The following is a 24748-nucleotide window of genomic DNA, read 5'->3' as shown; positions in this document are numbered from 1 at the left end:
GATGCTACGGTGCAGTCCGTCTGCAGTGGCAAGTCATGCACGATATAATGACTCTGCTGTCAAATAGAGAAACTGGTCCCAGTTTGCAGCCGAACTCATCATCCGGAATGATAACATTCATAATATTCATCACTCCAAAGACCACAATAATAGTGCCAACGTGCTGAAACACTCCCCAGGCAGCAGTGGTTTTGAAGGCACGGCATGTGAAAGTCCCCCTCCTGGAGGCATTCTGTGATGCGGTATCATTAACAGAATTAGGTGCAGCAGTATTTTATCTCCTGCATACGCCAAATTTTGTGGTGAATATTTCCGAGATGGAAATGGATCCAGGAGACGTCTGCAGGGGATGGCAGGTAATCTGAAAGGGAGCCCAGTCCCAACCCCGGTGGCAGCAGGCTGCTTTACAGGGCACAGGGGGAGATTTTTACAATCAGGGAGACCAACAGGGTCCTTGCAGGGACCCTACAGGGGAAAAGCCCGAGGACAACACACGAAAAAGGGACAGCTGGAGTCTGCGCTCGAGGGAGCCATGGATGGAGAGTTCCAAGAGAGGGAAGGAAGTCTGGAGGCTTGTCACTTCTGGCAACAGAACAAAGGCTCCTTCTCTGCAATCCCAGAACAGGTAGCGCCCTGGGAACAGGCTCTGCAGGAAAGCCAGGTGAGGTGACGCGTGCTCTGGGCAAAGGAATAGCCCAGACGCACAGGGGTTTGCCTCGGAGCAGGTGATGAGTCAGCTGAGAGCTTGTGGGTGAGGATCTAGGGAAGATCCTGCTTGTGAGCAGGACTGGGGCAGTGATCATCCCCCTGTACTCGGCACTGGTGAGGCCCCACCTCAAGTACTGTGTTCAGGTTTGGGCCCCTCACCACAAGAAGGACATTGAGGTGTTGGAGTGTGTCCAGAGAAGGGCAACAGAGCTGGTGAGGGGTCTGGACGAGAAGCCTTATGAGGAACGACTGAGGGAACTGGGGGTGTTCAGGCTGGAGAAAAGGAGGCTGAGGGGAGACCTTATCACCCTCTACAACTACCTGAAAGGAGGGTGTAGAGAGGTGGGGTTGACCTTCCTGGTGACAAGTGACAGGACGAGAGGAAATGGATTCAAGTTATGTCAGGGGAGGTTTAAATTGGATATTAGGAAACATTTTTTCACTGAAAGGGTTATCAAACATTGGAACAGGCTGCCCAGGGAGGGGGTGGATTTGCCATCCCTGGAGGTGGTTAAAAAAAGGGTAGATGTGGTGCTTGGGGACATGGTTTAGAAGTGGTTTTGTCAGGGTAGGTTGATGGTTGGACTTGATGATCCTAAAAGTCCCTGCCAACCTCAGCAATTCTATGATTCTATGATCAGGGGACAGACCAACATGGGTGACATCGTGGCAGACATCTGCTACAGACCCCCTGATACGAAGTCTCCCTTGGATGGCTGGAGGAAGCCTCCTGATCGCAGTCCCTTGTACTCCCGGGGGACTTCAACCACCCTGGCATCTGGTGGGAGGGCAGCAGGGCTGGATGCAAGCAACACAGGAGATTTCTGGATAGTGTCAAGAACGATTTCTTGACACAGCTGACTGACCAGCTGAGCAGGGGGGACGTCCTTCTGGACTGCTACTGATGACCAAGGAAGAGCTGGTCAAAGATGTGAAGATGGCGAGAAGTCTTGGCTGAGACTGTGAAGTTGAGTACCCCAAGAGAAGTGATCCAAATATAGAGCAGAATCAAATCCCTGAACTTAAGAGAGCAGATTTTGGGTTGTTTGGGGATCTGCTTAGCAAAATCCCATGGGAGACTGCTCTGGAGGCCAAGGAGGCCAGGGCATCTAGGTCATCTTCAAGGACACCTGCCTTGAAGCACCAGAATGGCCTGTTCTGATGGCAGTCAGGCGCCAGTGTGGCAGAAGGCCAGCATGGATGAACAGCAAGCTCCCAAATAAGCTTTTTGCTACACGAAAAGGCAGAACCTAGAAGATGGAAAGGAGAGCTGAGCCACCCGGGAGGAAGACAGTGCCATCCCTCCAGTGTGCAGTGATGGAGTGAGAAGAGCAGCTGTAGGTACACCAGTGGCAACAAAAAGGCTGAGGCAAGTGTAAGCTCACTGCTCAGGGGGGTAGAGGGCCCAGGGACCTGCTGACAAAGCACATGGAAAAGGCCAAGGTACTCAGTGTTGCTTTTTTTCTTCTTGGTTTTCAGTGCTCCGGTCTGGTCTGTCTTCTGGCCTCTCAGGTCCCTGGGCCTAGTGGCAGAGCCTCTGGGAAGGAAGAATTACCTACTTTACCCTTCCTCTGCTTAGCTTCTTTCCTGCCCACCCTCTCTGAAAAGGGCACAAACTCCTGTTGGGAGCGCATATTTTGGACTTTGATCTCCCCAGGTGACATTGGAAACTTCACCAAGACCAAGCAGAGATTTGGGTGCAAAACCAGGGCAGCCAACTTTGCACTGGAAGTGGGGCTGAGAGGAAGTATTTGGCCAGCTCCCATTGACTTTCCATGGAAATTGCATGCCTGACTCCCCTGGGGTCTAAAATGCTCTCCCTCCCCGAGCTGGGGCTAACACCGCTGTGAAGCACCACTCTGCTTGGCCATAGTACTTTCACATGAGCTCTGGGTCAGTGAACTCCCCTACAAACAGGGGTGCTCAGCCCTGCTGGTCCCCAGGAGACATCCTACCATTGTCTACAGGTGGGACCTACACCCAAGTCCTATTGGATCTTCCCTACTTGTCACCACGGGGAAGAGGTTCATGGCAGGGAAGCCGCTGTGTGGGGTATTGCCCAAGCGTTGGCAGGTCTGGTTCCTGCCTTGCGTAAACTATGTCTTTCCCACTTGTGATGGATTCCTTCCTCCTGTTTGAAGTAACTGGACTTTGGTCCAGGCGGATGCTCAGGAAGCCCTAACAAAGCTAATCCTGTTCTGTGAGGCTATCAGGGAGAACTCAGCACCCAAACCAATAAACCGTTTTGGCTGGAGACCGGGCTGATAAGTGGCCGAAACTGCATGAACACAGCAGAAAATCTGACGATGAATCAACCACTTTACGCTATGATTATCTGCAGCCATCAGGGCCCGTTGAGCTCTCCCTCCACAGCAGCTGGCTGCGCGGCGGAGATCTCCCCTCGAGTAGGTCAAGGTCAAGGTCACCCCTCGAGGCTGAGAGATCCCTTACCTGGCACCAGACATCCATGGTAAGTGACATTTTTTGCACGATGTAACTTTTAAGATAAGTATAGTAAGCTCACACCATGATCTGTGTATCCCATACTAACTTTAAGTGTAGCAGAGTATTGACCACCAACCCAATGGTACTTATTAAATATTTTGCATACCTAAATTTACTGATTAGAACTCAATAAACTAACTGCCAGATCAGATCTGTCTGAGTGACCTCTGACTCTTCTCCTGTGGCACCACTGCCCCTCAGAGCCGAGGGTAGATAATGTTTTTAGGGACCGGTGTGGGCACCGTGTCCATGGACAGGAGGCGGTAAAGGCTACAGGTATGTGTGTACGCCAAAGAGACGCAGGATAAAGGAGTCGCTCCCCAGGAACTGAAAAGACTTCAAAACTCTTCAGTGTTGTTAGGTCAGGAGCAAAATATAAAGGATGGCTTTTGTGAGTCACCTTGCAGTGTTTAAGAGAACATCCCTGCAGATGAACTGCACACGTAGACCTGCCCCATGCTGAGCAGATGTGAGCCTGTCTGATCTTGGCAGTAAAATATTTCTGATCTCAATGCCACTTTAGGATAAGAGAGTTACAGAAAATAGAGATGGAAGGGAGCTGAAATAGTCATCTTGTTCATCTACTCTTAATGAAGACCAGCTCTTCTTAAATCACTGCCAGCAGATGTCTGTCCACTCTGTTTTCTTATCCCACTAATGGCACAAAAGTCCACGTTTTTTTTGTTGACAGGCTGTGTGCTGCTTTATCATCATTAGCATCAGCAAGTTTCCCCCTAATTTCTACCATCTGTTTCCCTTGATGAAATTCAAACCTGACCTCCCTTATCCTATTTGACACCGAGATAGAGGTCAGCTTTTGCCTTTCTTCTTTATAGTGTCTGTTATGATGTCTTCTTTCCCCTTAATCATCTCTTCTTAGATTTAGCAGGAGTTATGGACTTCAGCTATGAGGCCCCAGACAGCTGCAAGACCCCGTTCAGATCCCTCATCCATCATGACTAAGGTGGGGAAGAGTAGACGACTACAAACAAGCTGGGAAATGTTTTGAGTTAGAGGAGCTTTTTTGGCCGTAAGAAGAGTGCCGCCACATGCAATGTGGTGCGGTCACCCCAGCGGTGAGGAGGAAGAAAGGGATGCTGAGCTTCATCCTCACTTCTGCTGCCACCCATGCCAGGGTGGGGAAGTTGCGGAGCTGTTGCAGGGGACACAGTACGGGCTCAGAGAACGCCCCGACGTGTCCCAAGCCTCCGTGGGAGCGCCGTGCCAGCCAGCCCAGCTTCCCAGGGCCACGGTCCTGCGGCAGAGGCTTAGGCCCAGAATTTGCTCACTGGGAGCCACAACATGGTCACCTGCTTAGTGGGTGAGGGAAAAGCTGTGGGTGTTGTCTATCTGGACTTTAGTAAAGCCTTTGACAGCCTTTCCCCCAGCACTCCCCTGGAGAAACTGGCTGCTCACGGCTCGGATGGGCATACGCTTTGCTGGGTAAAACACTGGCTGGAAGGCCGGGCCCAGAGAGTGGTGGTGAATGGAGTTCATTGCAGTTGGCGGCCGGTCACGAGTGGTGTCCCCCAGGGCTCGGTACTGGGCCAGTCCTGTTTAACATCTTCATCAGGGATCGGGATGAGGGGATGGAGTGCCCCCTCAGTCAGTTTGCAGAGGACACCAAGCTGGGTGGGAGTGTTGATCTGCCTGAGGGTAGGGAGGCTCTGCAGAGGGCTTTAGACAGAGGAGATGGATGGGCCAAGGCAAACTGTAGGAGTTTCACTAAAGAGAGGGACCTGGGGGTGGTGACTGATGGCCGGTTGAACACGAGCCAGCACGTGCCCAGGTGGCCAAGAAGGCCAACGGCATCCTGGCCTGCATCAGGACTAGTGTAGCCAGTCGGACCAGGGAGGTCATTCTACCCCTCTGCTCGGCACTGCTGAGGCCGCATCTTGAGTACTGTGTTCAGGTTTGGGCCCCTCACCACAAGAAGGACATTGACACGCTGGAGCGTGTCCAAAGAAGGGCAGTGAAGGTGGTGAGGGGTCTGGAGCACGTGTCTTCTGAGGAGCAGCTGAGGGAACTGGGGGTGTTTAGCCTGGAGAAAAGGAGGCTGAGGGGAGACCTTCTCGCTCTCTACAACTATGTGAAAGGAGTTTCCAGAGAGGTGGGAGTGGACCTGTTCTGTCAAGTAACGGGACAGAACAAGAGGAAATGGCTTCAAGATGCGCCAGGGGAAGTTTAGATTGGCTGTTAGGAAGAATTTCTTTACTGTGAGGGTCATGAGGCATTGGAACACGTTACCCAGGGCAGTGGTGGAGTCCCCATCCCTGGAGGTATTTAAAGGTCATGTAGACATAATGCTCAGGGACATGGTTTAGTGGCGGGCTCGTCAGCGTTAGGGTAAGGGGTGGACTAGATGATCTTACAGGGCTTTTCCAGTCTAGGAGAGTCTGTGATTCTGTGATTCTAACTCAGTTTATGCCATTTGGTGTCCATCTAGGCGAGAGGGCATTGAAATGCACGTTGTTAGGAAAGCGCAGTTAGTATAACACAGCCCTACGTTTCAATTTCAATTCAATTCTTTGCCATACGTTTCAATCCATTTGAGAGTTACTTGGGAGCAGAGCAATTTGTTTTAACCATTAATCATTAGTTGTGAAATCAAGGATAAATGTGGTCCAAATTTCGAGAGCCAACCATGTTTCCTCAGCACTTCCATGTGCATTTGCTGGGTCAATGCTTTCACAAGCAGCAGAACGGTTTGAAAGAACAAGCTGTGAACAATCATGGGATTTAAACACAACAATTTCTTTTGAGGAAACAAAAACTGTTTTTCGGGGGCTTTAGTAAGTTCCAGTAAAACTATGGTCCATTACTGAACTCCTTTGGCTGGGGGGATGTATTACCCAAACTCTCTTACCAGTTCTTCTTCACACTCATCCCGTGCGAGACCCTCTTCCTCACCCTCGTCCCCGTTCAGCGGCTCCTCTGTGTTGACCTCTGCCTCTGATGCCGTGTCTTCCTGCGAGATTTCGCTTTTGCTGCCATCCGCCTTCTTCCGTACCTCTGTGAGAGCAAGAGCCGAGCCACCAGGATCAGGGTCTGGGGGGGGGCAATGCCCGGAGCCTGATGACACTAATCCAGTGGGCCCCAAATTCAGTTGGGAGGTAAATAACGGATCGGGGGGGGGGCGTGAGCATGTGAACTGTCTGGTGGGCCAAAGCGCCTGCTTCTTAAATAGCTGCCGGGGGGGGGTGGGGAGGAGGGTGTTCTGCAATGGGAAGTTTTGTGGATTTTGAGTAAGCTGCCTGAAAGCAACCCCGAATGGGACAGAGCAGGTCATCATTCTGCATCCCTCCGGAATGTGTAGGAGGCAGATAGAATAGAACAGAATACAATAGGACAGAATAAGGAATAGAAGAGTAACAGAATAGGAATGGAATAGGAATGGAATAGGATAGGGATGGGATAGGACAGGACAGGACAGGACAGGATAGGGTAGGGTAGGGTAGGGTAGGGTAGGATAGGATAGGATAGGATAGGATAGGATAGGATAGGATAGGATAGGATAGGATAGGATAGGATGGGATGTCCTGAATAAGAGCATCTCCTTTTGACTCCCAAGCAGCAAGACATTTACAACATACCTTCATATGATGTTCCTGGTAGACACTTCCCAGTGCCTCCTTTAAAAATCTGGTGATCAGTATAAATAAGAAGGTATTGACAACATTTTTGCATTCTTTGGTAGCTTTAAACCTTTTGTTGGCTTTCCTTTACATTATTTGTCTCTGATAATAGATACTACATGATTCACTTTTGTTTTGCAAGTCTTTGGCCAGGACTTCTGTATAATTTATGGAGTGTAGGCATAGGGGTTTGAAATTCACTCTTTCACAGGATGAGCTTAGAGGAGGGATGTGGTATTTGAGACCTGCTGCCAATCCAGTGCTGAATTTCCCATTGATGGCACATTAATTCAAATTATTTTTCACAAGGGAAGGGAAGGGAAGGGAAGGGAAGGGAAGGGAAGGGAAGGGAAGGGAAGGGAAGGGAAGGGAAGGGAAGGGAAGGGAAGGGAAGGGAAGGAAAGGGAAGGGAAGGGAAGGGAAGGGAAGGGAAGGGCAGAAGGAGGAATAGGAATGGAATGGAATAGAATTAGAATAGAATAGGAACAGGCATAGAATAAAGTAGGAACAGAATAATAGAAAAAAAGGCAAACTAAAAAATATAAAATGTATGACAAAAAAAATCTCATAATTTTAAAAACCAATTCCATAATTTGGGGAATTTTGGCATGTAATTTTGGCCTGTGATTTCCCCCTGGAACCTGGGGGTCGACACTTCACCGTCACAGCCCGGAGGATGCTCTAAGCCATGACGGTTTCAAGGCCGGCTCCGCAGGGCGCTTCCCCGCACCCTCTGCCTGTTCCGGACCAGCCCCGCGGCACCCGCGCGCACCCAACCGACCTGCGGACAGCTTCTGTTCTTCAGCGATCTGCTCCAGCCGGCCCAGGAGAGCATCGATGTTGGATTTGATCTGTGTCAGCTCAGTTTTGATTGTTTGCAGCTCGCTGCACTTCACTTGGAGGAAGGAAGGAAGGAAAAAAAGATATTTAGTGCCCCATAGAGCATCCGAGGTGCCTGCCTCACCCCTCTGCCCAAGTCACCTCACCGAGCAGGGTAAAAGTCAACTAGAAACCCCACGCCAGGAACATACTCCTTGCACCCTGGGGGGGGCAACGTGCAGTGATGCTCACACCTCGCTGCATCTGGGCTTGTCTACGCTGGAAGGAGCCGTGGTGAGTGGTGCACAGGGCACCCTGCAGCAGCGGGGGCTTGGTGGGCAGGCGAGGAGAGGGTGGCTTTGCACAGAGCAGCATCGTGCCCGCCTCCACCGCCAGCCCTCGCTGCCTTCTTGCCTCTTATGGCACCAGCAGGGGCTGAGGGTGGTTGTATACACCCCAAAAAGCCCGGGTGTCTGTTGTCCAGGCACGTTGTGGAGGCGGACGCCAGGCTTTGGCACCTTCCCCTGCTTCAACTCGCAGCCTGCAGGCTCCTGAAAGGCTTGGGCTGTTGTTTCCAGATGTTTTGGGTTTTTTTTTAAGGTTTTTCCCTGGGAGCATGCGGCCCCGTGGGTGAACGCCTGGGGACGGGAGGTCCATGCACACACCGGTCTCCGCACCGTCCCGCTGCACCCCACGCACACACTCACGCTTCAGCTTGGCCGAGCTGTTGGCGATGGCAGCCGATCTGGCGAAGAGCTTGACGGGGAGTGTCGCCTTCACACGGCGGACCAGGGGGATGGTGACCCGCGGCCGCTTCACAGGAACCACCCTGGGCACCGGAGAGACCCGGCCCCGGTACTCGAAGAGCCTGGAGCAGGAGGAGGGATGAAGGGAGGCTGAAGCAGCCCCGCCACATCCCCAGCCCTGCCGTGCTGCCCATCGGGTGCCACAAACCCAAGCAGGGCTGGCGGTGAGCCGGGGCACAGCCTGGCCATCCCACCCCACAGAAAAGCCCTTTGGCTGATGACTCCCCTGCTCACCTGTCGTAGAAGTCGTCTCTGTAATAGTCATAGTCAAAGTCGTAGCCGCTGCAGAGACAGAGTCAGGATGGCACAGGTTAACGAGCGCTGGCAATTTATTATTATTACTCCCTCACCGCCTGCTGAGCCTTCCAGGTCCTTTATTTATTCCCCCTCCATAGGGGACCCCCCGAACTTCCACCTGGCAGGACGTGCACAGGCTGCGAGGGTCTGCAGGGAGGTGGGCTGAGCCCAGGAGAAAGATTTGGGGGAGGTTGAATGCACTGGACAGGGCGATGCTGGCAGCAGAGTGTCAACCTGGTCATCTCAAGGTGGAGCAAGAAGATGCGCGGGTGTATTAAAACCTACAAATGTTCTCATGGCACTGCTGACATCACGCCCTCTGCCTTTTGTACAGCGGGGCCGGGGCCGTGTCAGGAGGGCACTGCTCTGCCACCACCCTCGGATGATTTCTTTTTTCATAGCATATGTAATTGTTGGGGAGAAGTCAGGAAGAAGGTGATACTTACTAATTTAACATCTTTGCTGTCGAAGACGTTTAAACACCTCTCCTCGCAGCAAGACAATGGCCCTCATCCTGTTTTCTTAAGCTCAGACTGCATTTTAACCCAAAAGTTGGAGCGATTCATTTCTCCCTCCCTGGGGACCCAGGAACACGCTTTCTCTCTTGCTGCAGCTGGTTTCTCACAAGGCAACACAACCCGGTGGTTACAGTGGGCAATCACAGCTCTTCAGAGGCAAGATCGGCTCTGGGGCCGCCTGATGCTCCAGCACACTCTGAGCGTACCGGTCACCCCCAGCTCAACTCAGCGGTGGGGTCCCGTGTGTGCCACTGGCTGAATTAATGCCGGTTAAATAAGAACTTACTCTGCCATTCCCTGCTCTCTGCTCTGAATAAAGAGAATGGTTGTTGCAGCCCGTCAAAGCAAAGAGTCTGTCCTGCATCGTGAAACCGTTGGAAGTGGCTTATTAAAAAAAAAAAAGAAAGAATCTAATGGGAAGAAACAAAGAGCGATGGGGAGAAGGAAGGACTGAGCCAGGAGAAACTGGGGGATGGGGAGAGGGAAGGATGAGTGCTCAAGTACGTAGCTGAGAGCAAATTTGGTGTCCTACATCTTAGGCAACAAGGGACAAGAAGACCGCGTGGCTGGCCAGGATGGCCGATGGGAAGCGTGGTTCAGACCAGAAATTCCAGGCTTGACCCAGGATGCCTGTCCTGCCTGTGCTGGCATTGGGCTTCCCACCCAATGTTTACCTTCAGTAACTGGTTTCTTAAATGTTTTTTTTTCCGTGCTCCTGGGATGCCCCGTGGGTTCCCCAGAAGCCTGTGGCAGCATGCGGAGCCTCAGCCTATGCCTCGGAGGGGGACCTGAAGCACACGTTGGATGGTTGGAGACACCAGGACTCCTCTGGGGCCAAAGAGAATTGGTGCAAGGGGTTAAGGACGACAAGATGGCATTTGCACCTCCCGCCTCTTTTGGGGTTTGCTGCCACCATCATGCACCGCCACGGTGACTTCAAGAGAGGAGGCATTTTAACAAAGCTGGACCTTATCTCTGAGCAGCCACTGCCCATGGCATCCGGTCAGGATGCCGAACGCAGGGTCTCGCTGCCCAGCAAGCAGCACTGGTGGGGTGGGTTGGGGGAAATGTGACTGTGGAGGCGTTATCACTATAAGCCTTACGAATTTAATTGCGTGATGAAAAAAATAGCCATTTTGCTGACAAGTCACAGCACAGACAAATTTCAACATCTTCTCAGCCTTGGTGTCCTCCCTCTCTGACCTGACTTGTAGGCAACATTTCTGCTGGGCTCACGGGGGAGAACTGAAGCTCTCACAGCCTTCTGTCCCAGCCCCTGCGTGAGCTGTGTTTATTCCCTGTTGTGCTTTTCTGAACTGAAAGGGAAAGGTAATTCCCACCACGTCAGCTCCTGCCGGAATAGAACCAGCCTGTTCGTACAGCTGAGGAAACGGGCAGAACGGGATGAAGAAATGTGTTTTCATGCAGATTTTCATGACTGGTAACTTGATTTTCATTCTGGAAATAAAGAAAATCTCCAAGAAAACAGCTCATCTCGGCCCGCCAATCTGGTTTGATCACCAAGGATGTTTGACTCCCGTTCTGTTTGGATCCAATAAACACAGAAGGCACTCAAAATAGGAAGTCATTTGAAAGGGAAAATTGAGCTGGGATGCTTCTCTGCTGTCTGACTCCCTCCTCTTTTTTTTTTTTTTTTTTTTTTTTTTTTTTTTTTTTTTTTTTTTTTTTTTTTTTTTTTTTTTTTTTTTTTTTTTTCCCCCCTCCCTTACATGCAACTTAAATGAAATTGCTGCAATTTTGTTGTATTTGCTAATCCTGACAGGCTCCGGTGAACTGGTTCTGGCTAGCTCCAGCAACGCCCTGGAGCCAATGTTCTCTGCAGCCACAGGCAAGAGAAGACAGTGGCATCTCCCTGCGGCTCAAGGACCCCCAGTGGGATGAAGCAGTGTCTTTATTCGCAGCAAAACCTCCCTCCATGGGCTGTTGCTCTTGCTGGGAAGCTCGCTGTGGCCTGGAGACCATGAGGCAGCTTTTGACCATTTGCTTGTAAACAACACAAAGCCTGGGGGCGTTTGGCAAAATTTTGCAACGCCCGTGCTCCTTTCTTCTTGCTCTATTCAGGCTCTTGGTCTGAGCTGACTTTTCTTCCAAGCCTTCACTCCCCGGTGGGAGCCCTGCTGGTATAGCTGTGGACACTGTGGGCTCAGCACATGGCCGGCTCGCTGGAGCTCCATCTCCAACAACATTGCACAGGCATCGCCCTGATGCTGTCAGCGCTGTCCTGGCCAAAGCCATGCATCTAGGAACAAGCAATAAAGCCCCAAAGGGGCTCTGTGTCCATCACTGACTCTCCCCTGTGGCGTTTGGGCACCTCCGCCTTACGCCTGGGCTCGGCTCCAGCAGCAACAGGACGAAGCCCAGCCTCAAGTACCTGTAGATCCAACTGGGTACAGACTGGAGAAGGATGGAGAAGCCTAAAACCTCAGATGAAGTCCTAAGTCTTTTCCAAAACTAGTCAAAACAGAGGTTTGGTATATGAAGTGGCTAATAAACACGATAAATGCTATTTGCAGTAGGGAATGTGTGAGCAAAGCTGGGCAGCCTTGTGTTTTTCTGGTGGAAATCACTACTGGCCTGATCTTCAGGGCAGTGGGTCCAAGAGCATCTCCTAATATTTGTGGGTGAAAAGCAAGGGTAGGGGGTGGGGTTACTCCTGCCCTGGCTCTGAATCCTCAGGGGATTGGAGACACTTCCACCCACTTCAAAAGGAATTAGGGGCATAATTATCCTTAGGGAGCTGGTCCTGACTTCCCAAAACCAGTGGGATTCATCTCACTTCGCTTCAGACACTGGGAATGTAAAGAGAGAAATCCAAGCCAGGAGGAAAAGAGGCAGTTTCAGGTCATGGTACATCACATCCAAAGGCAGACATCTAAACTACCATCAGGTGAAGAACTGTCCTTTTATCCAGCAAGCGTAAAGGGAGTCCGGACAAGCAGACCACATAAAAGCCTTGACAGCACAGAGGGCTGAACTCACGTGAGATGAACCCAACCTTAGACTCAGTGCGGTGCGGGATGGCAAATACTCTGATCTCCACCTTTGGCAGTACCGCCTGCAATCCCTGCTAACCATGAGACAGCCCTCAAGGAAGGCAGTGGGCTGAAATGAGGGATTTTCAGAAGTCTGTGAGTATAGGACCCTGCTATGACACACCAGTCAGGTCATGGCTTGACAGATGGGTGCTGGCTGGATGCTTTTACCAGCATCCTTGGAAGTCAGGCGTTGAGATAAAAGCAAGTCTTCCAACATGAATGCAGAAAAAACGGTAGTAAAAAAAGTGGGTGCCTTAACGCGGGTGATTTATCTGGATGTCGTGTGCCTGAAAATTTCACTGCACGTAGGATAAACCTTCCTGAGACTGACGGATCATTTTTCAGCGACCTGGCAGGGCTTCCTTTATGTATAGGAATAATTTTTGCCGTTTTTCAATCCGTCGGTGACATCGCGCCCTTTAAAAATCAAGCAGGGACAACCCGAGGTGAGAGGTGGCAGAAGGCTGCAAGGCTGTGTCAAGTTAACACGATGCTTCCACCACCTTCTGCTTTGTTTTTCTTTAGAAATTAAATAACACCTATTAATGACTCACAAAGGTTCAAAATCCAAATATTCCTAATGGAAGGGCAATTGTTTGTATGTGTTGCCTTTACATTTGCGGCGCCTTTTCTGAGCAGGTACCAGAGCAGCAAGTGTACGTTTGAGTGGCTGTGCTTTTAATTAGAGGCTGCCAGCCCCGCACCGATAATCACCAGTGCCACGTCGTGCTCAGCTCGCATCCTTCTGCTAACTGCACAACCTTCATTTATTGCAGCAGTCGAAATGATACCCGCTGGAAAGCTACTTGGAAAAATCTGGCATCGATCAAGCAGTGAGCCGGTAAGATCTTGGGTATCTGGTGTGTGATTCCTTCCTCCTGCAAACAGCCAAGGTAGCAGGAAGCCGGGAGAGAAACGTGGGAAGGGAGCCCGGCATTTCAGAGACGCCGGGGCTGCTGAGGCTGGGATGGCGAGCACATCCCTGCTGGGTCTGCTGGGTTGGGTACCACTGCTGACCTCCCGGGGGTGTTTCTGATCCCCGCGCGTGTGGGTTTGGCACCAGGGCTTGCTGGGGTGTCACTGCTCCCAGCACCACTGTGGAGACGTGGGAGGAGTGGATCTGTAGGGAGACAGGTTACCAACAGCTTTCTGCCGGGATCGGAATGGGTACAACAAGGGCCGCGAATGCCAGCTGAGCTGGAGGGACGTTGTCCGCTTGCACCTGCAGACTGGGAAAATAAGTCAGCGGTGGCTTGTGTCTGTCACCATTTTGGAGACGGTTCCTTGGGCCACTGAGCTGCCAGACCCTCGGCTGCTCTTGTAGTTCTTGCTTAGGTTGTCCTCACTGTCCTTTTGGCTACAGAGCAACGCCAGCACCGGTGTTACAGGGAAGGGCAGAGCTTTGTGCCTCCAAAGGTCAAGTGCAGCACTGGCAGACCCCCCCTACCCTGGGGCAGAGCCAATGTCACTTCCCCACCCGGGGCAACAAGCAGCCGACTCGTAGCACATCAGGATCCGCTGGCACCGACTTAAGGTGGCCCCAGATGCCCCGGGAAATCCTGGCTACGCAGGCAAAAAAAAGGATTGCCGGAAGGCAAAAGGTTTTGAGACACAGTGTGTGAATGGGGGACATGGTCAAAATACAAGTGCATTTTCCAGCCATCCTCACTAACTCATTTGCAGGTCTCCGTGCCGTCCCCGTTCAGCAGCGGTGGCCGGGGTGGCAGGCAGGAGCACCCAGGGGACCTCCCAGCTGCAAAGGGATGCTCTGGCAAAAGCCAGAGGCAGAGGGAGGGAGGGCCTGAAGAACCAGAGAGATCGGGGGAGAGCAGTGATGACAGCAAGGATTTATACTAACTGAAGGTTGCTCTTGCGGAGAGACCTGAGAAAATTTATGCCAGCATGAACCTGGGTGTGCATTTTACCTGTCGGAGGTAGGTGGGAGGCTACAGCCCAAAGGATTTCTATTAGACACCCATATACCTGCCCTGGGCTGGTGGGTCAAGTAAGACTGTCAAGATTGTTGCCTCCTCTATGTCCAAAATGAGATTCCCTTCCCCCCTTCCCCTTTCCCCCTTCCCTTCCCTTCCCTTCCCTTCCCTTCCCTTCCCTTCCATTCCCCTGTCTCCTACAGTCTTGGAATGAGGCAAAGTAAAACCCAACCTTTGAAAAAAATAATCTTCTGTGTTTAACACAGCATTTCCATAAATTACAGCGCTGTGATTTTTGAAGTCTAACATTTAGAAAAATTTACGATGGTTGGGGAAGCTGTAACCACGGCTCACTGCAAACCCGGCTTCCCCGCTTGCCGTGAGATAGCCTAAGTTCTGCTCCTCCAGATGGCAACGTTTAAATCTGTCACCAATCTGGGAAGAAATATTGCCAAAGCTCGGAGCAGTGTAGTTCTCTGGCCCGTATTTTAGCATAGCCATATTGGTGGGAGGAAGCAAACATCTCTCATTCGCTCTCTTTTCATCTACATGGCAGCCTGGAAGTCTGAAATATTGGTCATTCCACCAGAAATGGATTAGCGGTCAAGGCACGGACCAAGAGTAAATGAAACGCTCTTTATTGTGAGACGCATGGAATGAATTGATTTGCATTATGGCTACCAGCACCACGTAAGTAGCGTACGCGCAGCTGAATGGAAAGATTTGTGTCATCTCTATTTCCATACATCAGCCTGGGGAATGCTCAGAGTGCACTTCCCCTGGAGCGGCGTCCCCTGTGAATCCAGAGGGCCAAGTTCTGGTGAAGGGCCAAACTGGGAGGAAAAATTTGCCTGGTGAGAGCTGCAAAGGAAGAGCTCAGCTGAGAGGCTCGGGAAAGGTCTCAACAGACGCCTTGGGGGTGGTGGTGGGAGGGCTGCTGAAGCTCTGCTGGGTTTGCCTATGCCAGAAGAGTGTTGCCACCACTGCAGTTTGCCATTTCGCAGCACACCGGTGTTGGACTGCGTGGCTGAGTCTGAATCATAGCTTTTTCATTTCTCTTCATCCCTCTCACTTTTTTTCTTTTTTGTAGAAAAATCTACAGTTCTCTCATGATTTCCCTTTTTACGACACCCACCTATAACCCTGATACTGATTTAAGCCTTTTCTTCCCAACATCATACCTTCTAAATCCTGATTCAGTGCCCCAGTGTCTGTACCATGAGACTGGCATAAAAAATCCCATTGCGGGATCCTGTTATTTGGTTTTGGGTTTTTGAAGGGTAGTCTTCCAAATACCTTTTAAAGTTTTCCCTTCTGCAAGCTCAGGAGCAAGTGCATCTTGAGAAAGTCTCTGGAGCAGGCAACAGTGGCATTGAAGGCTCTCTCTGACATCTGCAACACCCCACACTTCCCACAGACCTCCTCCATGTCCCACTTGTCCCTCCAGTTCCCTTGATCCCCTGGTCACTGCTCTGCAGTACAGGTTCCTACGGGGTTTCCCACCTCCTTGGTCCACCTCCATTTGTGGAGAAGCCAAAGGGCTTTCTTCTTTTCTTCTCTCCCTTTCCCTGTCATTTGTCTCTTGCCCTTTTCTCCAGTGTCTTTTCCTAAATTATCTCTGTTCCCTGTTCTCCTCCAAGACCCAACGTGTGCCCCACTCCGACTCCCCAGCTGGAGGAGCTGGGGTGGAGGGGAGTGTTCCCCTTGTTAGACCTCTTTCAAGACCTCTGATGGGGTTAAAGCAGGTACCGCCTGCCTTTCTCCAATGATCTCCAGGTCCAACACCATTCACAGGTTGGACCACGTCCAGGTGGAGTTCCCCAGCGCCATGGGTGCTGGCCAACCTTGGGTCTTGCTGGCTCTCCTCCCTGCAGTCTACCCCTGAGGGGCATTGCAAAGCCCAAGAAGACCATGGGAAGAGAAGATCTGAACGTGGCAGTGGTGGCCCAGAGCTGCCCTGGGGTAGGGACCGGGGAGCTGAGGGCAGCAGCCTGCGGGGTGGGAAGATCAGCCCCAGCCAGAAGGCAAACACCAGCCCGGACACCTCGCCGTGGGGAGGTGGCCTGGTGGAGACCTACCTGTACAACGCGGAGGCTGCTCTCTTCAGCCCTTTCGGTCTGTTGGGTTTAGGTTCCCCGGCCATGTTGATATCTGCAACGAACAGACACGCAGCAGTGACGCGGCATGGCACGGCCACGCTCACCGGCAGCCGTACCCGACCACGGAGCAAGGCAGGCTGTGGACAACCCTGCCATCAGCAGAAATGAACTCCTCCACACCTCCCACCACATTTCCACCTGCTTTTAGCCTGTCTGGGGCACTGCTGCACCTCCACAAGAAGGAAAAGATATTCTTGCACTTGGCAAGCCTCTTCCTTTTCCTTTACAAAGCTACTAACCATTTATTTCTGGAGTCAACGCCCTGCGCGCGGTCTAACCCCCGCACACAAATTCAGGACAGGCTTCTCAGGAGAACTCGGTGCTGTTATGAGAAGGCACGGACAATATATAAAACCTGCTGCATGCTGCGAACCGCTCACAATTTATCCCTTGCTCCTTCTGGAATAAAAATGAGCGCTGAGCACGAGGCAGCCGGGCAGCGCTGCGGACTGGGCTGTGATAAAAGCCGCACAGGGTGCAGGCACACGCCTGCGGCCACCCCGGCTGGTCTTCTTGGCGGAGCATCTTCTACCAGGGGAGGTGAGAATGAGCTCTCCTAATCCGCCAAGGAAATTTCTCGCCTCGGCCTCGGTGTCAAACGTGCTTTTGACGTGAGAATAAAGTGATACAGCCAATTTCGCGGAGGCTGCCAAGAGCCTGGCAATCTGATGCTGAGGGTGGCCCCGGGACTGCAGAGAGGTGAGCTACTGGGAGCAGGAGGCCTCACCTCCTCTTTGTTTCTTGGCCCAGGAGTGAGCAAATTCCCTGCTGGCTTCTCCCATCAGCCCTCAACTTTTTCTGTTCATAGAATCATAGAATCATAGAATGGTTTAGGTCGGAAGGGACCTTGAAGACCATCCAGTTCCAACCCCCCTGCCCTGGGCAGAGACACCTCCCACCAGCCCAGGTTGCTCCAAGCCCCGTCCAACCTGGCCTTGAACACCTCCAGGGATGGGGCAGCCACAGCTTCTCGGGGCAACCTGCCCCAGGGGCTCACCGCCCTCACAGGAGAGAATTCCTTCCTAATATAAATCTCCCCTCTTCCAGTTTGAAGCCATTCCCCCTTGTCCTATCACTACATGCCCTTGGAAAAAGTCCCTCTCCAATTTTCCTGGAGGAAAGCTTTTCCAGCTTTTCTGTTCTTCAGGTCCTTTCTGTCTAAGTAGACGTCAGACCTCTGGGCATGCCACATCTGAGCCAAGCAAGACAGGATTTCCTTACGTAGACCAAAAGCCCTGTTCGCACTGAGCTGGACACGGGCTGCCCCACAGCATTGGGACAGGTCCTTGTGCTGAGCTGGTGGTGCATGTTACAGCCTCTGAGGTGCAGGTGGACTTGGAGGTCTCCATCTGGGGCTCAGGGTTCGTGGATCTGTGACCACAAAGTGGAGTATTAAAGTTCTCACCTCTTCAGGACTCGCAGGATATGCCACAAAACTCAGCAGGTTTAAGCTTACTAATTGTTGCTCTTTTCATGCCGCATGAAAGGACTTTATGGAGAAAGGTGGCCAGGCTGGTCTGCTCAGCAAGATAAAGAGCTTGCAAAGCGACCCAAAGGGAAGAGCATACTGACTTCCTTACTAACCAAGAAAATCATCTTCAGGAACACAGGAAAGCTGCGGCACTGCCAAACCAACCTGAGCAGGAGGGGTACAGGCTGCACGCGTCGGACACGGCTCTGGAGGAGCATGGACATGCTCCCACCACCCAAAGGTCTTGATATGCCATCCCCCGGACTGCCTTTTAGGGTCTAGCCAGAGACATCATTCCTACTGAAGCTGGAGCTGACGCTTAGCCTGTTTCTAAGCTTGCGTGACGGATGTGGTATTAGGGTGTCGCTCAGCCGTTTCACTGAGTGTTCCTCTGGAGGCACATTCCGATCAGAGCGTGTGGTTTCTTTACTGCCTCTCCTCCTCCATCCTCCCGTACGCAGCCGCTAAGGGGGACGCAGAAGAGCGCTGAGGCTGAACGCAAGGAAGGACGCGCGTGGCCACAGGACAGGTCCCTGGACAACTGCACCCAGAACGTGATGCATGCGGGCGCCTTTCTGAGTCTGTTGAGCGATGCAACGCTTCCAGCACTGCTGTTTGCTGTAAAGGAAGAGAGGAATAAATGCTTCCTTGGTGCATCCCAGAGCACATCCCCGCTCAGCTCCAGTCCTCTTGATGTTCGCAAACCCTTTTTGCTGTCAGGGCGCATCTTGCCAGCTGCCAGTCACTTCTCCTGCAAAACAGAGAGCTAATGACAGCAGCGTGCTGATTAACACCCTTCAGGGGAGATGCGACGAAAGCCCAATGGTGGATAATGACAACAATTAGCTCAGTTTGCTGGTATGCACTGCTAGAAATAGCACCGCGGAGCCTTCATTGGTGCATGCAGACAGGCCAGGAAATTTATATTTGCAACCTATAGCGATGATGAGCAGTCAGATCCCTCAGGATTCCCTTGAGAGTGAAGATGGAGAGACAGGAGCTCAGCATGCACATCGGCCTGGAGAGATTTTGCATCTTGTTCCCATTCCGACATCCATCGCTGAATCCATCCGCCCACCCCAAGGTGGTATTATCCCTCCTGCGCATATCCCAGCACCTTTGCCCACATTAAATGGGGAGGTCGTGCTATGTGTAGCCAACAAGGCAGGGTCAGGTTATGGTGTGGATCAGCTTCCAGCGCAGGGCTCCCTCACCGCAATGGTAACTGCCTCCTGTGGTGACTGGGGCATCTGGGAGCCCCTGGAGAAAGCACAGAGGTTGCCAGGACCTGCCTGGCAGAGCAGTTCATGTCCCAGCAGACGATGGGCTACAGATGATTTCAAACACCTCCATTCTGTGATGCGTTCAGTATCTTGCTGATCGGTTAAAATGCACGTTTGATTGTTTGCGTATCTGGTGACAAAGGAAGAAGGAAAAAAGAAAAAAAAGGAAGAAATGCTATTAGACTGCTTAGCTTGAGAGCTGACCTTAGCTGGGAGATGAGAGCTAGAAAGATGCTGATGCTTTGCTCGTTCATTCTGGTATGTGCTGGAAAGTGTTACCCGCAAATCCCCATTGGCACTCGGGAGCAGACGGAGGGCTGAACCCTCCTGCCACCACCAGCTCGTGTAGCTGTCCCACAGCAGTGCCGCCAGCTCGTCCCCTGCAGGGGCAAGTACCGCTGAGAGCTGGAGTCATCGACTTCAGAGTTTCTGCCAGGACCTGCTCTTCTGTGACCTGTTAGAAGGAGTTGCAAGAGCCTTGCCGTATGCTGGGGGAGATACGAGATCCTTAGACCACATGCCCAGTCAGACCAGTCAGGCACAGCACACGCAAAACTGTGATGCTTTCCCACAACATTGCTTAAACGTTGGTGCAAATTCTCTTTCCCATCTGAACGGCCGAGGCAGGAAAGGCAGTTTCACTCGAACTGCGCCACGCCGGGCTGCTGCAACCAGGTCACTACAGCAAGGGCTTGCGGTGCTCCGGGCTCGGAGGGGGATGCTGTCCTGCTGAGGGACCACCTGCTGGCACTGGGGATGGGTGGCTTTGCCCTGTGGACAAGCTGCTGCCCCTGAGCAGGTTGGGGGTACTTCGCCCCTACACCGGGCACTGCCTTGAGCCAGTGGCGATTCCCCATGAGCCGTTTGCCCGGCTGTCGTGGTTTGCAGCTCTTCTGCAGGATCGCGTGGTTGTGCTCTGCTGAAGTTACTGGCTGGAGCTGCCAGGGCAGAAAGCAGCCTACCTTCCCGCTGCCCGCCCGGGGAGGGAAGCTTTACCATCACCTGGAAGGAACCCCCAAAACCCTGCCCATGAACAGAAGCACGGACAGTCTCTTCAGCAACGCGTCTGCCATGTCCCATCTTGTCCCTCCTCTCCATGTTCCTGTGTGGCCATCGCCTTCTCTTTTTTTTTTTAGGGGTGGGCTTTCAGCCTTATTTTGTGCAAAGATGTTTTCTAAGACGCTTCTAACGTTCAGCTCTTCTCTGCAGGATTCTCCCGAAAGGGGAGTGTCCCTGCGTTTATCCTGGTCCGTGAACAGCAATGGAAAACCCGCAGAGCTCTTCCGTGGGGAGACTGGCACATGAAGGCATGGCAGATGGAAGGGAACTGAATTTGCACCTCGTCCAGTACATGTATAGGACTCCCAGCTACATACAGTCCTTTTGTCTTGTTGGCACGCCAGACCTCTGGGACCAGCACTGAGAGGAGAGTAAGAGGTTCCTATCACAGTAAACCTCTCTTCAGCTCAGTGGGCAAAGTGGTGCCCGTCTCTTAGCTGCCTCTCCCGTGTCTGCCTGGAGCATCACAACGAGCTCCTTTGCTCCCCAAAGCCCTTTTCGTCCTATCTACCGGCAATGCCTGGGCTGGAAGCATCCCTGGCGCACTGCGCTTCGCCTCGCTCTGCAGCTCCGCTCTCTGGACTGTGAGAGAAGTGAAGAGAAGATTCTGGTATTTGAACAAACCACGGATGGAAACAGCACACTGTCTTAAAGATCAGGTCTAGCATACAACGTTTTATTTCCGACTGCTGTGCCAGGAGCAGGGTGGGAATGGGCTGGAAAACTCTTTCCTGGGTGCCCAATGCCTATCGTCTGCAGCAGGTTTGGAAATAATGATTTTTCATTAAAAATACCGTCTTCAGTTCCAATTCTCAGCTCGGAGCTGGTGACAAGAGCTTCTCAGCATGCGCCACTTCAGAGCAAACTGCAAAATCAGGATGCAGCTGGGAGCAGCTGGGACGGTTCTGTTTGCTGTTTCTTATCACACAGCAGTGCAGAGGAGAGACTGTCGTGTGTCGAGGGGCAGTTACCTCATTGAACACCAGCCGGCTCACGTCAGCCTGAGCTAGCCTGAGACAGACTATCGCCTCTCTTGCCCTGCAAAGGGTAAGGTCTGGTCCAGAAAGGGAACCAGACAATGCCTTTTCCCACCCTTGTTCTCCCCCACCAGATCAAGGACAAGAACATGGGATGATTCAGAACTGTGTTTTAGCTTCTGCGACTGCAGCCCATAACATGAGGTTTTGGGCCACAATGTCACAGCCCTGAAGGTACTAATAAGCCTGAATGGCCACGACCAGCCTCACTTCTGACCCCAACGTGGGACCCAGGAGCCTTCAGCCCCTACTGGAGCTGTGTGGTAGGAGTGCTGGTCTCCAGCCATACCTGTGCCTGGCTGTGGACCCTGCTGATCCCGATCCACGGGCTGACTTCCCAGCCTGGCTCCAACCTGCCTTGTCACTATGGACCTGCTCAGCCACAGAATCATAGAATGGTTTAGGTTGGAAGGGACCTTGAAGATCATCCAGTTCCACCCCCTGCCCTGGGTAGGGACACCTCCCACCAGCCCAGGTTGCCCAAGGCCACGTCCAGCCTGGCCGGAAACACCTCCAGGGATGGGGCCTCAACAACTTCTCTGGGTTGTGTCTGACTTGCTCACCATCATTGGACCCTGACCTGCAGATTGATGTCCCAGTTTGACCATGGACTGGCCATCCCTTGACTATCCCCAAGGAAGCAATCAACCTGTGTTTGACCTGGACACCCAAATAGCTTAAGAAAAGACTCACCCAGTGTCTGGCCAGCAAGCACCCGCCCATTCTCGCCCAGGACGGCGGCCCGCGCGTGCCTCTCGTTGGAGTACTGTACGAAGGCATAGCCCTTGTGAACGGAGCAGCCCACCACGCGGCCGTACTTGGAGAAAATGGTCTCCACATCGGACTTCTTGACCACGGCTGTGTTGAGATTGCCAATGAAGACTCTGGAGTTGATGGACTTGGGGTCATTCTTGTTTGTGATGTTGCTCGTCTGCACCTTCAATGACATCTTGAACACCTGAACGAAGAAAGCGAGAGTCAGGAAAAGTGGGAAGGGAATTGCTGGAGTTGTACAAAAAGGGGTGGGGGACAGATGTCCCAGCAAGCCTGGAGCCATGGAACTGGCTCCTCAACATCAGCCATTCACAGCTGGGGGCATCCCACCTTCAGAGAGCCCCTGTGTGCTGCGGAGGGGAATGTGGCAGCCAGTGCAAAACTGGAAACCTATTTATCTGACACTCTGGGTGTAAACCGGTTGCTTTTGGGGGACAAAACACGATTGAAATAAATTTTACATCTAAGTAAAAGCTTTAATGCTGTTACAGGAAAGCTTTTACCTCTCTATACTTCATTACAATTCAAAGCACTGCTCTTTTCAAAGCAGTTTGCATTCAGCGCCTTTATTCATGTCCACTTCTCCAGGCTTTCCCCCGCTGAGCACCTCCCAGTGCAGGGACAGCTGGGTCCCCGCGGATCCGCACCCGCAGCTGGACGAGGACTTGAGTTTTCTGGATGCAAATGAAGCGATTTAAGCATCGAAGCAGCCCATGTGCTTCTATCTGATACCTGCACTCTGCTGCCTGCCTGCGCGTTGTACACGCTGGGCTTGGAGCTGAATTTTTGTGCAAACAGGAGGTGTCACTGTTAGCTTGGGAATCACCACGCCAGCAGCCAGATCAGCTGGAAGCCACTCCAACCCGCTGCAAGGCGGTGATCCTCCAAGTTTCTTGCTTGGGGTATTTCATGGGCAGCCCCCGAGACCAGGCTTCACCTCTGAGGACCAAGGGACGGGGATGGCAAGGGACAGGGATGGAAAGGGTGTGAAATGAAAGCCAATCTGGCTGCCTATCAGGCTGCCCGCTCATGCTTCTGTGGCAAAAATTACAGCCGTCCAAAGACATCAGTTTGATTTTCGTCTTCCAGAAACAGTGGTGATGCTTTGGCACCGCTGTTGTGTGCTGCATACGTAGTGTGTGGTATTTACCCGGGAAAAGCCCGCTCAGAGCTGTGGAAGGTATTTTAATGGTGCGCATTGAGGTGCTGCTCTTCCCCAGCCCCTTCCAGCAGTGCCTGCAGGTACTCCCAGCACCCGTGGCGATGCCACCAGCGTTTCCACAACTCCAGGTGGTCACCAAGCCTGGCACAGGGGACGTAGTGCTACCGCAGGGCCACGGTGTCACCTCCAAGGTAGTCTCCAGCGTCTGCCCTGGCACTGGGAAGAGCTAAAACACCGCCTGGCTTTGGGGCTTTGGCTCTCTGGGCTCAAAGTCCAGGTTTGTCTGAGCAGCCTGGCCCAAGGGGACACGGTGGCAGCTGCCTGGCTGCATGGGTGCAGCTCCGGTGGACCTGGTCACCCTGGTGCCCAAGCCCTGGCAGGCTCCGCTTGCCCACAGCACAGCCTGCCCGAGGCACTGCCACCAGCAGCGTGCGATGCTCTGGTTTCGCTGAGCCCTAAGACACACAGGTAGTCTTCCCCACACCCCTCACTAGACAGGCACAGGCCTGGGAGAAAGCTGCAACCTGATGTGCTTTTTGGGGTTTCATCCAAGCCTTTCAAAGAACTTAGGTCCTCCTTTTTCTCTGTCTTCTCCTACACAGAGCTCCCACACAGGACATGAAATCTCTGGTTGCTCCTGTCTCCCTCTAAACCTGTTATGGGGGATGACTTCATTGTACCCATCTCACCCCTTTGCCAGGTGAGCCCCATTTTGGCTTCTTGGATGATGGACATCCTTCTGACGGAGCCTGTTCAGCCGCTGGCCGCTCAGGACACCTTGTGGGGCTGCTTCTGCCCATAGTCCCATTTTACCTGAGGGTACTTCCATCCCTCCACACAAGCACTGGTTCTGTGTCTCCAGGACTTGAAACTTCAGTCCAGCCTGGAGGCAAAGAGACAACAGAGGAGACTCGCCCAGCCCTGCACGCAGATGGCACCTGCAGCCCAACCGGGGGAGACACAGAGCAGTTGAACGCCGATTGCCATCAATGAGCTCTGAACAGACAAGCTATGATGTCCAGACCTCCACCTTTTGAATTTTCAGAGCACAAAGGACCGGACACTTGATTCCTTTCATTGTTTAAAGCCGGACCGTACAGAGCGTTAGAGATACCCGGCAAGGCTGATCCTCCACGGGGAGCAGAGGGACGATGCGATGGCTCAATAAATCCTGTCCGGCTCTAACCCCTGTGACTCTAGTAACCACTGAGGCTGGAAATGATCTCCCTGCTAAATCCAATCAAAAAACCAGTTAGACTTTGTCTGAGTCTGGCTCGTTATATTTTCCTTTTCAGTTCAAAAGAGATGGAGACTTTTGTTTTATTTTTTTAAAAACAATGCCTGGCAGCACAGCGTTCCTAAAAACAGTGGAAAAAATAACCAAAGGACAGGACTTTTAAAGGCATCTAAGCAAATGAAATCCTCACATCTTTGGCAAGTGGCACCTAACCTCTTCAGGTTGCTCAAAGGTTGAACCCAGTTATAATACTTCTTTAATGCTACCTATTTTAACATATTTTTGCAGTGC

General features: G+C 52.3%; 1 protein-coding gene across 1 annotated transcript in view; it reads right to left on the bottom strand.

Moving 5' to 3' along the window:
• Window positions 1–22233, bottom strand: part of RALY (RALY heterogeneous nuclear ribonucleoprotein) — a 23383-nt gene extending 1150 nt beyond the window's left edge. The window contains exons 1-6 of the mRNA XM_009892095.1: window positions 21978–22233; window positions 16354–16426; window positions 8708–8755; window positions 8375–8535; window positions 7630–7743; window positions 6080–6225 (exon numbers count right to left, since the gene is read on the bottom strand). Coding sequence (XP_009890397.1) covers window positions 6080–6225; window positions 7630–7743; window positions 8375–8535; window positions 8708–8755; window positions 16354–16426; window positions 21978–22233 — 798 coding nt within the window. The remainder of the gene's footprint in view (window positions 1–6079; window positions 6226–7629; window positions 7744–8374; window positions 8536–8707; window positions 8756–16353; window positions 16427–21977) is intronic.
• Window positions 22234–24748: the final 2515 nt, after the last annotated feature.

Source organism: Charadrius vociferus, unplaced genomic scaffold (assembly GCF_000708025.1).
Source record: "Charadrius vociferus isolate BGI_N301 unplaced genomic scaffold, ASM70802v2 scaffold409, whole genome shotgun sequence".
Lineage (NCBI taxonomy): Eukaryota > Metazoa > Chordata > Aves > Charadriiformes > Charadriidae > Charadrius > Charadrius vociferus.
Note: the sequence above shows the minus strand (reverse complement) of the source record. Positions and strands in the feature narration are given on the sequence as shown.